General features: G+C 35.9%; 3 protein-coding genes across 7 annotated transcripts in view; 2 read left to right on the plus strand and 1 right to left on the minus strand.

Annotated features, from left to right (window-relative positions):
• Positions 1–3,559, plus strand: part of LOC108693443 (dihydrolipoyl dehydrogenase, mitochondrial) — a 4,271-nt gene extending 712 nt beyond the window's left edge. Inside the window, exons 2-7 of the mRNA XM_018202387.1 lie at positions 217–502; positions 757–1,123; positions 1,209–1,553; positions 1,681–1,772; positions 2,395–2,723; positions 3,150–3,559. Coding sequence (XP_018057876.1) covers positions 217–502; positions 757–1,123; positions 1,209–1,553; positions 1,681–1,772; positions 2,395–2,723; positions 3,150–3,215 — 1,485 coding nt within the window. The 3' untranslated portion in view covers positions 3,216–3,559. The remainder of the gene's footprint in view (positions 1–216; positions 503–756; positions 1,124–1,208; positions 1,554–1,680; positions 1,773–2,394; positions 2,724–3,149) is intronic.
• Positions 3,560–5,196: 1,637 nt separating this feature from the next.
• On the plus strand, positions 5,197–7,021 carry LOC108693444 (histone deacetylase 3). Its single transcript, XM_018202388.1, has 2 exons — positions 5,197–5,421; positions 5,487–7,021. The coding sequence occupies exon 2, from the start codon at positions 5,498–5,500 to the stop codon at positions 6,797–6,799; it is 1,302 nt and encodes a 433-aa protein (XP_018057877.1). The 5' UTR covers positions 5,197–5,421; positions 5,487–5,497; the 3' UTR covers positions 6,800–7,021.
• Positions 7,022–7,451: 430 nt separating this feature from the next.
• The window catches only part of LOC108693401 (cytospin-A), a 49,086-nt gene continuing 43,190 nt past the window's right edge, over positions 7,452–13,347 (minus strand). For 4 of the 5 annotated variants that reach the window (XM_018202306.1, XM_018202308.1, XM_018202307.1 and 1 more), the window contains 6 exons: positions 12,779–13,214; positions 10,535–12,439; positions 9,882–10,076; positions 9,564–9,737; positions 9,047–9,429; positions 7,452–8,620 (listed from right to left, as the gene is read on the minus strand). In XM_018202306.1, the coding sequence (XP_018057795.1) occupies positions 8,531–8,620; positions 9,047–9,429; positions 9,564–9,737; positions 9,882–10,076; positions 10,535–12,439; positions 12,779–13,214 (3,183 nt within the window). In that variant the 3' untranslated portion in view covers positions 7,452–8,530. The remainder of the gene's footprint in view (positions 8,621–9,046; positions 9,430–9,563; positions 9,738–9,881; positions 10,077–10,534; positions 12,440–12,778; positions 13,215–13,347) is intronic. The other variant, XM_018202310.1, reaches the window with a different exon arrangement.

Below are 13,347 nucleotides of genomic sequence, written 5' to 3' on the forward strand. Positions count from 1 at the left end.
AAAATAAAATATTTGTATTTTTCCATCACTTTAACACATTAGAATTTATTCACTTTATTTTTATAAAAATTAGCCCACTCTTTCAGTAATCCTTTATATATGTTAAATATATTTTTTTTACATATATATATTTTTTAATTTTTTAATTATTAATTTTTTTACCAAGTATGCTCATTGGTCATCAATTGCTATAGTATTATTTCCATTTGTTATCAGCCAACATGCATAAAGCGTGTTCTACCAGGTATGACGGCCATCCAACAGCGCAGGTATGCCAGTACATTGGATACAGATATAGTAGTAATTGGGGCTGGTCCTGGTGGATATGTAGCAGCGATTAAAGCTGCACAATTGGGCATGAAGACTGTGTGTGTGGAGAAAGGCCCAACTCTGGGAGGCACATGTCTTAATGTTGGATGCATTCCATCAAAGTCACTTTTAAACAATTCGCATTATTACAACCTAGCATATACTGGGGATTTAGCAAACCGTGGAATTATTAGTGAGTAAACTCTGAGTTAGTCATTTGAGTTACTCATTTTTACCAATATAAATTAAGTTTAACCTTGGTTTCATCTCAATCTAATCATGATTTACTTTTTAGTTATATCTTAATTTATTCTTTTTCTAATTTTTAGAATTAGAAGAACATAAAAAGTAAATTAAACCGAGATTAAAATTAATCTATATTAGAAGAAATAAACATTAAACAAATCGTTTATGAAAAATCAAATGATAATGGATTATTCTTTGCAGTGTCAAATGTTCAATTGGACCTCAACAAACTTATGGAACAGAAAACAAACGTAGTCAAATCTTTAACCAGTGGTATAGTGGGTTTGTTTAAAAAGAACAAAATCGAGTGGGTTAAAGGTCATGGAAAAATCACAGGCAAGAATCAGGTCACTGTCCTAAAACCTGATGGATCAGTGGAATCGACTATCAATGCAAAGAATATTCTGATAGCGACCGGAAGCGAAGTTACACCTTTCGCCGGCATTGAAATCGACGAGAAACAGATTGTATCCTCAACGGGTGCACTCTCACTCAATGAAGTTCCCAAGAGGCTTATTGTTATAGGAGCTGGTGTCATAGGATTGGAATTAGGCTCAGTTTGGCAGAGGTAAAGCGCTAAATTTACAATAAAAATATCCTGTAATATAGAAAAAGATGATTATTCATTCTCGCTAAAATTATTATTTCTACAGACTGGGTTCCGATGTAACGGCCGTTGAATTCATGCCGACGATCGGTGGTATGGGTATCGACGGGGAAGTTAGTAAAAGCTTGCAGAAGATACTTGCGAAACAAGGATTGAAATTTAAACTGGGAACGAAAGTCACGGCTGCTAACAGGCGTGGTAATGAGATCTTAGTTTCCGTCGAGAATGCGAAAGACTCCAGCAAAAAGGAGAACTTAGCGTGCGATGTGTTGCTAGTGTGTATCGGCAGAAGGCCGTACACACAAAACTTAGGTTTGGAAGATATGGGCATCGAGAGAGACGAGAAAGGAAGGATACCCGTGAATAACCGATTCCAGACGGTAGTGCCTAGGTAAATTACAAAATTTAAATTAGAAATTAAATGTCATTTTGAAATTTTAATTTCCTCCGATATACATATACCTACAACGAAATATCTTATTGATTCCAAATAACTGTTTCCATAATTAAATTCGCAGTATTTATGCTATTGGTGATTGCATTCATGGACCAATGTTGGCTCACAAGGCTGAGGACGAAGGTATAATTACAGTGGAAGGTATTACCGGAGGTAATTTTCACTTTAATTTACATTTTAAATATTATGTATTAAATATTATGTATTAGCTCATCTTATTTTAAGCTAAAGATAAAGAAAAATTAAAAAGTAAAATGAATTTATTCTTCACGTACAATACACGTCAGCAAGCTCTGTACAACATTATTTCTCAATATAATTGTTCAGTTTTATAATAGTTTTTCTGTAACAATCCGTAAGTCATTCAGTCTGCGAAGAAGATTTTTGTCATGAAACCACATCGTTTTCTAAAATCTGGATCAATAAAAATTAAACTTTTCACATTCAGTTTATTGTTCCCTACTTCTAATTTGGATCATTGAAGGAAGTCCTGCGTAACCAGTGACAAATTTCAATTGTCTTAGAGTTTAAGAAGCGACACATACGTGGTTTTATAGTTCTGTTTCACAAACGAAATCAGAAGACTTATGACACAAAATGTGCAAAGTTGGATTAGTTAAATGATTGTATTGAGAAGTAATGGTGTATATATTTTGCTAATATATGAAAAGAATAAATAAATTCGCTTTACTTTTTAATTTCCCCTCAATATACAAATATGAACTTCTTTCCTTTTTTTTTCGATATTAAATGTGGATTATTTCATAATATGTAGGTGCGGTTCACATCGACTACAATTGCGTACCGAACGTCATATACACGCATCCGGAAGTGGGTTGGGTTGGCAAGACGGAAGAAGATCTAAAGAAGGAAGGCATTATTAATTATAAGGTCGGTAAGTTCCCGTTTATAGCGAATTCCCGAGCGAAAACAAATCTCGAGACGGACGGCTTCGTCAAAGTACTCGCAGATAAAAACACAGACAAGATCCTGGGCGTACACATGATCGGACCGACCGTGGGAGAGATTATCAACGAAGCGGTTCTTGCGATGGAGTATGGCGCCAGTTCGGAAGACGTTGCCCGCACATGCCATGCACATCCGGTAAGAATTTAATGTTAATTTTATTTTGCATTACAATCTCTTCGCGTACATGATATCCTTATACAATCTCTTGACAACTAAACGTTACATATTTGGAAATTTAATTTTGTGCAAAAAAAATGACTTAAAATAATTCTTAATCTTTTTTAACAAGTTATGTTACTTATTATACTTGACTGTTAATTCTTGCTGAAATTGACTTTAAGGCCGGTATTCGTTCTTATATTATATCCGGTAGTCAGATCTTATATTCAAAATCGTTTTAAATAGTTTTAAAAACTCACAAACCAATCAGCGTCTTAAGACATTATTTAAAACAGTCTTGAAATAAGAACGGATTATGAATACCACCCCCAGTACTTGAATTGAGAGGAAATTTAAATAGAATTTATCAGGCGTGATTTATATTTCTTTTCTTTCTTTCAGACGTGCGCTGAGGCGCTCAGAGAAGCTCATCTGGCAGCCTATTTCGGCAAACCCATCAACTTTTAAGATCTTATAGAGAATAAGTAAATTGCACTTGTTAGTTCATATCGTGAATGCGTTCAACATTAAATGTGCCTGTTTCCAAATTTTACTGAAATGAAATAATTTGATCTTTTATGGACAGTATGTTTAAGTTCAATGATGTATGATTTATGCGGTTCTTTTGACTTCACATCGTAGCCTGGATCTAGTCTACGTATCAACGTAATATATATCGCGCGAACCATCGCGCGTCGTATAAGAAATTACAATTGTAAATAAAAGCTGGAAGCCATTACGCGGAGATGCTTTATCTCTGCCACGTGATTTGTATTTATTACGAATAAATGAAAAAAATGCGGCATTATAATCTCTCGGATTCTTCGAATCCAAAAGGAGATAAAGAGATACAAATGTAAATATAACATACATAAGAGATAAAAAAAGTGTATGCAATCAAAACGCACAGCAAAAAAATTCCTAAACAAATTTTACAGAAAAGAAAAAATTCTCACGTATTATAAAAGAAAGCAAATTATTATTTTTTTAAATTTTATCGAGAGTTGTAAATTTTAATTCAAGTTAATCTTTTATATATTTTCAGAAAAAATATTTATTTATAATTGCAATCGTAAATATATTTTGCATTTTTTATAAAAATATATGAAAAATAACACACGATTCGATTATATCGTTCCAACATTGTTTTTGCTTTTTTGAAATTTATTTGTGTTGCTTGAAATTCCTAAAAATTTTCGTACTTAAAATATAAATATATATTCAAGCATTAAAGAGAACAAAGAGAGAGAGAGAACAAAGAGTTAAAAAAGTAATGCTAACAGATGTAAGGCCTTTCACGTGACATATAATCAAAGTGAAGAAAATTTTCAACAGTTGCAAAATAAACGTTTTGTTAAACACAGCCATTGCCATATTCTGTATGCAGCACTGATAAGATGTTATTAAAAACTTGCGTTCAGCAGAGAAAAACTAGTGATTCTTCAATACGATTGATTTCTACATTTAGATTCATCAAAGAATTAAAGGTAAGAATCAGTCATATTAAAGAATCGTTGAGCACTCGCTGATTAGTTTTCTCTGCTGAATGTTAGCATTCTTACAGGAGTTGGCATGCCCATCATGTGTCATAATTTATTTACTCGAATTTAATGAGTATCATGAAGTTGAAACTTCTATCTGCTCCTCAGGCAGTATTGCATTCATCGCAATACCTGGTATAATTGCAGATTCATCAAGATCTGAGATAGCAAACAAATTATTAATATATTGTATAATGTGGCACGATAATAAAAAATCATATAATAATAATAATTATACACTTGACTACTGAAGAAGCTAAATACTTGTATACCTTCGCTGATTGATGATTCTAAATTCAATGTGGGTACTGCATCAGATTTTAATTTTCTTTTCTGTGGCGGTGAGTAGCCTAAAAGGGGTCGCATCCATGAAGACTCTTTGTACGCTACTGCATCAAAATGGGCGGAACAGATGCGTCCTACATGTAAAATGTGTTATTTTCATTTTACGAGTCTGTGATGTGTGTGAGCAACATATATTAGTATAAGCAAGGATATATTAGTTTTATACAAAGATACCATTTTTAACGTCAACATTTTCTTTTCCACACGCTTCTTTCCACTTTAACATTAATGTTTTCTCTTTTGGGAAGCGATAAAAATGTACATTTCTGAATTCTTTTTTTCGATGATCATTTTTACATGTTTTTACTTGACAAGTACTCATTTTAGTCTCTCGAGCTGTCACTTCGAAATTGTTAAAGGTTATCGCTGTACAAATGTTTAAATTTGCCGCATTTGGATTGTCCGTTTCTTTATTCTCGCGCGTGTCTATCCGTGAAATTGCAAACAGTGCACTCAACACACCATATCCCTTCCACCATAATTGAAACTGATTCAGCTTGAATCCACCCGCTGTCCACCACGCTCCAATCGGTGTCTCGTTCAACTACGCTCGTTTTGTTTGGTCTTGTGAAGCAGATAAATCTTAGCTTCTCAATTGCAGTGAATTAATTTCCTTCGATAAACACCGAAGAGCTCGAACATAGGATTTTATCACTCCTTGAAGTAAGTTAGGTAAAGGTTAAATTCCTTTCAGTTATTCTTAGCTTAATCTTCCTGAATCCTGATTCAACTCTACGATAACAGGATTCCGAGACCAAATTAAAATTTCATTTCGAGAAGAATATGAGGTATGTATCTCTTCAACAAATGTATATCTGTTCTTGTAGATACTCATGAATCTTTCATTGCACAGATAACCTCAATATGAGCTACAACAAGAAGGTGGCGTATTTCTACAACCCGGAGGTGGGTAACTTCCACTATGGACCGGGTCATCCTATGAAGCCACACCGGTTGTCCGTGATTCACAGCCTTGTTCTTAATTATGGTCTCCACAGGAAGATGCAAATTTATCGACCATACCGCGCCAGTACCCACGACATGTGTCGCTTCCATTCCGAGGACTACGTGGAGTTCTTGCAACGGGTCACGCCACAGAATCTACAAGGATATACCAAGTACCTGAGTCACTTCAATGTGGGAGATGATTGTCCTGTGTTCGATGGCCTCTTTGATTTTTGCTCCATGTACACCGGCGCTTCATTAGACGGTGCCACCAAATTGAACAATAATTGCTGCGACATTGCTGTCAACTGGAGCGGCGGTCTGCATCATGCCAAGAAATTCGAAGCATCCGGCTTCTGTTATATTAACGATATCGTAATTGCTATACTGGAATTACTTAAGTACCGCGCCCGGGTGCTGTACATCGACATTGATGTACATCACGGAGATGGCGTACAGGAAGCTTTCTACTTAACTGATCGTGTCATGACCGTGTCGTTTCACAAGTATGGCAATTACTTCTTTCCTGGCACCGGCGACATGTATGAGATTGGTGCTGAGAGCGGCCGTTATTATTCTGTAAATGTGCCATTGAAAGAAGGAATTGACGATACATCATACATTCAAGTTTTCAAGCCTGTCATATCACATGTGATGGAGTTCTTTCAGCCGACAGCGATAGTGCTTCAATGTGGTGCCGATTCTCTTGCAAATGACCGACTCGGCTGCTTCAGTCTCAGTACAAAAGGGCATGGCGAGTGTGTTAAATTTGTGAGGGACTTGAATGTACCGTTACTGACTGTTGGTGGCGGTGGTTACACATTACGAAATGTTGCTAGATGCTGGACATATGAAACGTCTTTACTTGTAGACGAACAAATCAGCAATGAGCTCCCATACACAGAGTACTTGGAGTATTTTGCACCAGACTTCACCCTACATCCCGAGGTTGTAACCAGACAGGACAACGCTAACAGTAAGCAGTATCTTGAAGCAATCACAAGACATGTGTGTGATAATCTCAAAATGATTCAACATTCGCCGAGCGTACAGATGCAGGACGTTCCGTGTGATGCGTTACCACCTGAAGAGGAAAGACAACCAGAACCGGATCCAGACTCTCGACAAAATCCACAGGACACAGACAAGATTGTCGAACCAGCGAACGAGTATTACGCTGGCGATAAAGACCAAGATAAGATGGATACAAACGATTCGTGATAGAGACAGTATTATAGTTTATGAAGGCGTGCAAATGATTTCTTAATCCTTCCTATAAAGTTCAATATAGATCTAGCAGAATCCAGATTGGGAATTTATTAATTTCATGATACAGCAAGCAAAGAAACTGACGAGATTGTATCTTTTCTATGACTGATTCCAAGACAATAGATATTGTGCAATTATTAAATTTTTATTTTCGAAACTATTGATGTATGAAACAAGACGAATTTTAATATAAGGATGTGCGATATGCATATCGATAAAAATCATTTGGAAATCGATCTTTTGATAACAAAGATGATGATTTTTTTTTCAAAAAGATCGATTTAAAATAACTTTAAAGACAATTTTCAATATTTTGCAAAAATATCGATTTTTTTTACACATTGATATGCATATCAACACACTTATCGCTCATCCCTAATATAATGTATACTTTTTAAGTATGATACAAAAGTGTAAATATGAAAACTGTACAGACTGATTTGTTTATACTAATGACGAAACAAATATTTTACTCAAATAAATTTTGCAAAGACCTGGAATAAATTTGTAAAATACACTTATATTTTAGATATTCAAGTCGTGTTTATCTGATATTCAGAGAAGGAAAAATTTTTTTCATTAAAGAAAACGATATGCGATATGATTACTCAGGATACCTGGATCTTAAATATCCATTAGGCAAGTTTATTGTTTTACATCAGACAGCAAATATCTGTATTGTCTACAATGGTACAACAACGACGGTGAGGACAATATTAATAGCGATAATAGTATAATAATAGTAATAGCAATAACGATAACGTCTGTATCTCTGTCTCGGGGCTATTTTGCTATATCACAGAGAACTTAATCTTCGTACGACATAATTGTTCCTTTTAGAGCTCTTCTTTTTTCCTTAATAAGAGTAGAAACGTAAAACGATTCACTCAGGGATAGGGGAGGGAACGAACCTCTCCGCGTGGTAAGAGCACTAAATGCGACTAATTGCAATAAATTAGATCTCTTAAATTAAGGCGCTTTGTTCTGTACATTCGTATTTTGTAAACTCTACAAAAAGTCTCTCGAAAAATAATACACGTACAAAAATATTCGGTACGAGAGGAACGCAAATACTCGATTTCCGATTTATTTTTTGCAAGAACGGTGCAAAAGACTACGATGTAGAGGCAATGCGTGTGTACTCTTCGTGAATGCATAACGCCGAGCTTTACCTTTGAGGAACACCACGTGCGGTTATTCGCGTGCGGATTTTCGTCTGCAGAAGGCTACTCGCGAAGTTTACAATGGCTGACTTGGCTCCGCTTTTTCATTCAACATACGAAGGATTCTTTGCTTGTGCTCTACAAAGCGCATACGCCACGTATGCATGTGTACATGTACATATATATGCATATATATATAAAAGTTTTCAGTCTCATAGTAGCGGCAATTCCATTTGGTGTTTGGTCTTCATCGAACTCTTTGCATATACTCCAGCGGCTCGTACATTCTTCGATTCAAAACTATATACAACGCATAGAGGAGAATACAATTAGATAGGCAGTGCTGATTCAGCGATCCTTGATAAATATTTAGAATCTTTCTTGCAGCATAGCTTCCTTCTCATCATAAAATTTGCTTGACTAGATGCTATTGTTCTTTCTCGCTCGCCTCACAACGCCGAGCGCATTCAACAGTAGCACATGCCGTTTGATAGAGGCAATACAATGAAACAGTGATCAGTTACGTTTCGAAGTGCTTGTAAATACTAGTCACGTATGTCATGACTTGCTGCCAATCAGGTCGCTCGAGTTGACACATTTCACCGATGTTCTGGAAAAAATAATTCATATTGCTTTCATAAGAGAGCATATTCGTAATAGAATTAGATATATTATTATTAGAACCTTTATTCAATCAAAGTGGATCTTGGTACTTAATATTTTTATGTAAATTTAAAATTTTTTAATTCCATAAATTGTGCTGATTTGATTGTTGGACTTGTATCTAAACATTTATGTAAAAATATTCTTAAAATTTGCAAAAAAACTTTAACCAAATAAAGTTTTTTTCTCTGTTATTTTTTTTTCTCTTATTCACTTATCGATCTACTTATTCACTTATCTACATTTTAACTTATTAATTAAATGTATAATTGTAAAAAGATTGAAATATCATCTTATAAATTATTTTAATGCGTCGTATTACATGTTTATGTATATCTTTATGCGTTCAAGAATAATTTGTCAGTTAACTTACCAAAGTAGTTGGTATGCCAACACTCTCGGCAGCAGAGAAGGCGATCGAGAAGTTTCGCCGCTTTTCGACTGGCGTCAACGTGTCGTACGGTACCTTTCGTGGCAGATAGGAATGCAGAATCGCGCACAACGCTAGGCCATCGTTCCAGGAACTGCTGAAGTTAGTTATATCAATATTACGATAGCCTATTGTTTTATTTTGACACCACTTGAGCAAGGCGTTGCGCTTGGATCCACCATTCTTGACTAAGCCACACAGGGGATCTTTACGCTCCGATAGATCGGTGACACTATTTCGACGTACGAAGTCGATTGCCTTGGCATTCAAAGCGGCTGAATCCAACAGTTCACCCGGACTCAAAACCACAGGCGTTGACTTTGTCTCTGCGCGTCAACAATCAAAGCATACGATTAAGTATCAAGAATCTCCCATTCTAAAATGCATGATTATCTTTATATGATTATCTCTTATCGTACAAATATGTTAAATTTGCAAAATTTTAACTGATAATGATTACCTGACACTGGTTTCTTTGTAATTGTAGATTGCGTTTTGTTGTTATTTGTCGAATTCGCCGTGCAGATTAAATTGTTGATTTGTTGTTGATCCCTGAGAGGAGCTTTCAAAGACATGATATCTGTAGTTCCAATAGAATTTAGAGACGACGTAGAACTACTACGACTTCCAGGTCCTAAAATCAGTTATTTTCAAAATATATTAATTCGATAAAATTAAATAATATTTTATCTGTTATTTCATATCACAATTTCAAGTGAAGTGTCATAGACAATGTATAATGACAATTATTTATCCCTAAAATTGTATGATTATTTACCGGCTTTAGCTTGTTTCGTAGCATTTTCGATGCTCTCGATCAAACACTTTACAGAAAGCCTAGAGTCCTGACGCGAAATGTTCGCTTTCCTACGAGCAGCGATTTCTTGTTGTACACTCGTCAGCACGGATTGTTGAGTCTCCGTCGGCGTGCTGGCCGGCCTTGTAGGCGGTTGTTGTATCACTTTTTGGTTTGCTGAAAGAATTTCCAAGTACTCATTACAGCACTCAGCAAATCGCCGTATACAAATAATTCCTCGAACAAATGATAAGAAAGCAATAAGCCATAAATGTTTATACATAAAATAAAGCACAGGTAATCGGTAAGTAATATATACTTGGACGATTTCGAAAGTCTCCTTAATTTACGATGAAAGATGGCATGTTCATACGGATTAATTCAGTGAGGACAATACAATTTCATGATAGAAATAATAAGTGAGTATAGCATATAAAGATATCGAGAATTCGAGAAACACAAAGAAAGCTGAGTTAACAGTTAATCAGGAGACAACATGGGCGGCACAATGTAGGTGCTAGCAATGCGAAGATATGCCAGTCTCGTATTTTTCGCTTAGACTGAGAAATCGGGACGGACAATAGATCGAATTTTTGCGATACAAGCGAATTTCCCACATTAAGAGAGCGACTTACGGTCGCAAGATTCGCTCATTTGCTGTCCCGACAGCGTCTGCAATTCCACGTCCTCTACGATCGTCTCAAATTTTTCTCTTAAGGATGACGTCCGTCCCATCGATGGAGGTTGATCCGATTCCAAGCCCGCATTACTTTGCGACATCTTAGGTTTCTCGCTCTTCGTGCGAAGATTATTTTCGGAAAAAGTCGTTTTCTCGATCTGAGAATCGTCCTCGTTTGCATGTATACTACTTTGCAGGAATTTTATACGATTTAATCGATTTATTTCGCTTAGATTTGAATATTTTGATTCTTGTAACTGTTCAGTACATGCCGACGATGTGACTTGTTTTTCTTGGTTAATAGAGTATTTTAAGATCAACTCTGAAATCTCTGTTTCTTTCTCTGAAAGATTATTCAAAATTGATCTACCCGATGAAATAACTGGGATCGATGAATAATATTTAGATTTATACTCGATTTCTGAAGGCGTTAACAGCGGATATGATTTCCATCTCATTAGAGGAGCGCTTAATATATCATGAGAACTCTTTATTTTCTCCCATTCATTATTTGTATTCTTCGTTAATTTTATTTCGATATTTTTATCAGATGAGTTTGGTATTTTTGATTCTTCAAGCGTGTCAAGAACTTTTTTATCCTCTGACGTATCATCAAGAGACAAAAATTTTGTCGCAGTTTGGTCATTATTATTGAATGTTTCTCCTTCTATTGTTTCATTTTTTACACAAGATCCTTTTGATAAAAAAGATTCATGATCTTCATATTTCATTCCTTGTAATTTTTTTTCGTTTTCGTGTGTTCTATGATGATTGTCAAGTTCATCTAATGATGCATGAGTTTTAATTTGTGATTCTGCGATCGTTTTTGATTTCGAAGTTGTTTCAGTCAAGATAGAGTCAATTATTTTGCAGCTCGATTTTAATTCAGATCTTTTAAAAAACAGCTTTTGTCTTTGCTCAACTCTATCACTTTCTTTTGATATTACACACACGGAGTCTGAAAGTGACTTTATACTCCTAAGATCTGGATCTATACGTAGTTTCGTTGAGTTGCTCGCTGTTGCTATTGTATTATTTAGAGATGACGGATTCTTTTCGATATTGATTAAAGAAGGCAAACTCGTGCTGACTTGCGGATTACTGTAACTTCTCTGCAATAGCCTTCCCATTTCTGGATCGACCTCGAACTTCAGGTCATTCATCGAGCTCTCCACGCCAGAAAATATATAATCTTTTGGTACGAAGAATCGACTATTGGAAATGTTAATGCCGTACAAGCCTCCATTAGCGTTTTGAATACTACGAATGTTTTTCAATAAGGAACTCTTGGCCACCGCGTTTTTATCGGATGTGTCCGTAACAGTAATGTACAGTTTCGGATAATCTTCCGCGATAATTGGAAATTTATCAGACGAATTATGAGTTTCATCAAATTCATGGTCGTTCAAATAGAACTTTGACGACTCATTATTCAAGACTTTTAATTGTCTCGAATTTTCATTCGCTAAATGTTCGATTGATTGCACTACTCCATCCGTAGTGCAATCAATATGCTGGCTGTCGATGCGATTCATAGAACTGAATTCAATCTTCTCGTCGGAAATTAATTTGTCCTCCAATTTGATAGTTTCCTTGTGTGCTGGCTCGCCCATTGTGATAGCCAGGTTATTATTCGATAAATTGTGTTCGTTTTGATTCGCAGTATTGATGTCTTCAATTCTCGCTTTATGTGAATCCCAATCGCTCATCGTTGCTTTGAATAAGCTATTTCGTAACGCGTGTTTTCTCGCATCATACCGCTTCTTTAGAATCATCCGACCACGCTTTAGCAAAACACTCGCCATTTTTTCTTTATTCCCGTTAGTGACATCGAGTGTTTTGCAACTCGCTACAGTGCTATCTAGTACGCAGTCCGATTAAGGAAAAAAGGAACAATTACAAAATTAATAAAACTCTCACAAAATAGTTATGTGTATATAAAATAAATTAAAAAAAAAATTAATATTCGCATTAAAATAATTTCATTCTATTAAAGAATATCCTTTTTTCCAACTATTACAAAAATCCTTTCGTATGTCTTCTTTTTCATAGAGTATTATGTGTTAGTATATCATCTTATATAATACATTTTTTTACTTTGTTAACATTATGTCTTCATAATCCTGGACGTTCGTATCACAATATACTATCACATAACAGTTTCTGTGTTAAGAGAAGTCCACAATTTCCGCTTGTTTACCTTTGTTAAGTTTATCAAGTTGTGCCTCCAGCGCTCTCAGTTTATCTCTCTGTGCCTTGTTCTCCATGACCACGCGTTCCAACTCGCTTTGAGCTTCAGTCTTGAAGTCGTTGGCAACTCGCACAGTCATCAGCAAATCTGTCTGGAACTGCTCCCACTCCGCGCTCTCCTCCTGTCTCAGCTTACGCTCGTCAGCTAATGCGCGCTCCGACTCATACTGACGCGTTTGCGCCTCGCGCTCCCTGCGTTGTGCTTCGCTCAGCGCGGCTTTCAATTCCCGTTTATCCTCTAGGTGCCGTTGACACTGCGTCTGCAATTCCGCCAGGGAGTCTCGGACGAGCTGCAATTCCGTGCTCACAGACAGCCGCTCATCCTTCAACTGATTCAGTCTGTACTCCAAGTCGTCTATGGCGGATTTCGCGTTATTCCGAGCCACCTAAAATTTTATATACATAAGCTATCTTTTTTTTTCATTATTTACATGAAAAATTACAATGAAAAATTTGCTTCTATTTCTCTCACAGTTATAAGAAAAACCAGTATTTATTCTACATACAAAACAAGCGTAC

The sequence above is a fragment of the Atta colombica genome, unplaced genomic scaffold (genome assembly GCF_001594045.1).
Source record: "Atta colombica isolate Treedump-2 unplaced genomic scaffold, Acol1.0 scaffold9, whole genome shotgun sequence".
Taxonomy (NCBI): domain Eukaryota; kingdom Metazoa; phylum Arthropoda; class Insecta; order Hymenoptera; family Formicidae; genus Atta; species Atta colombica.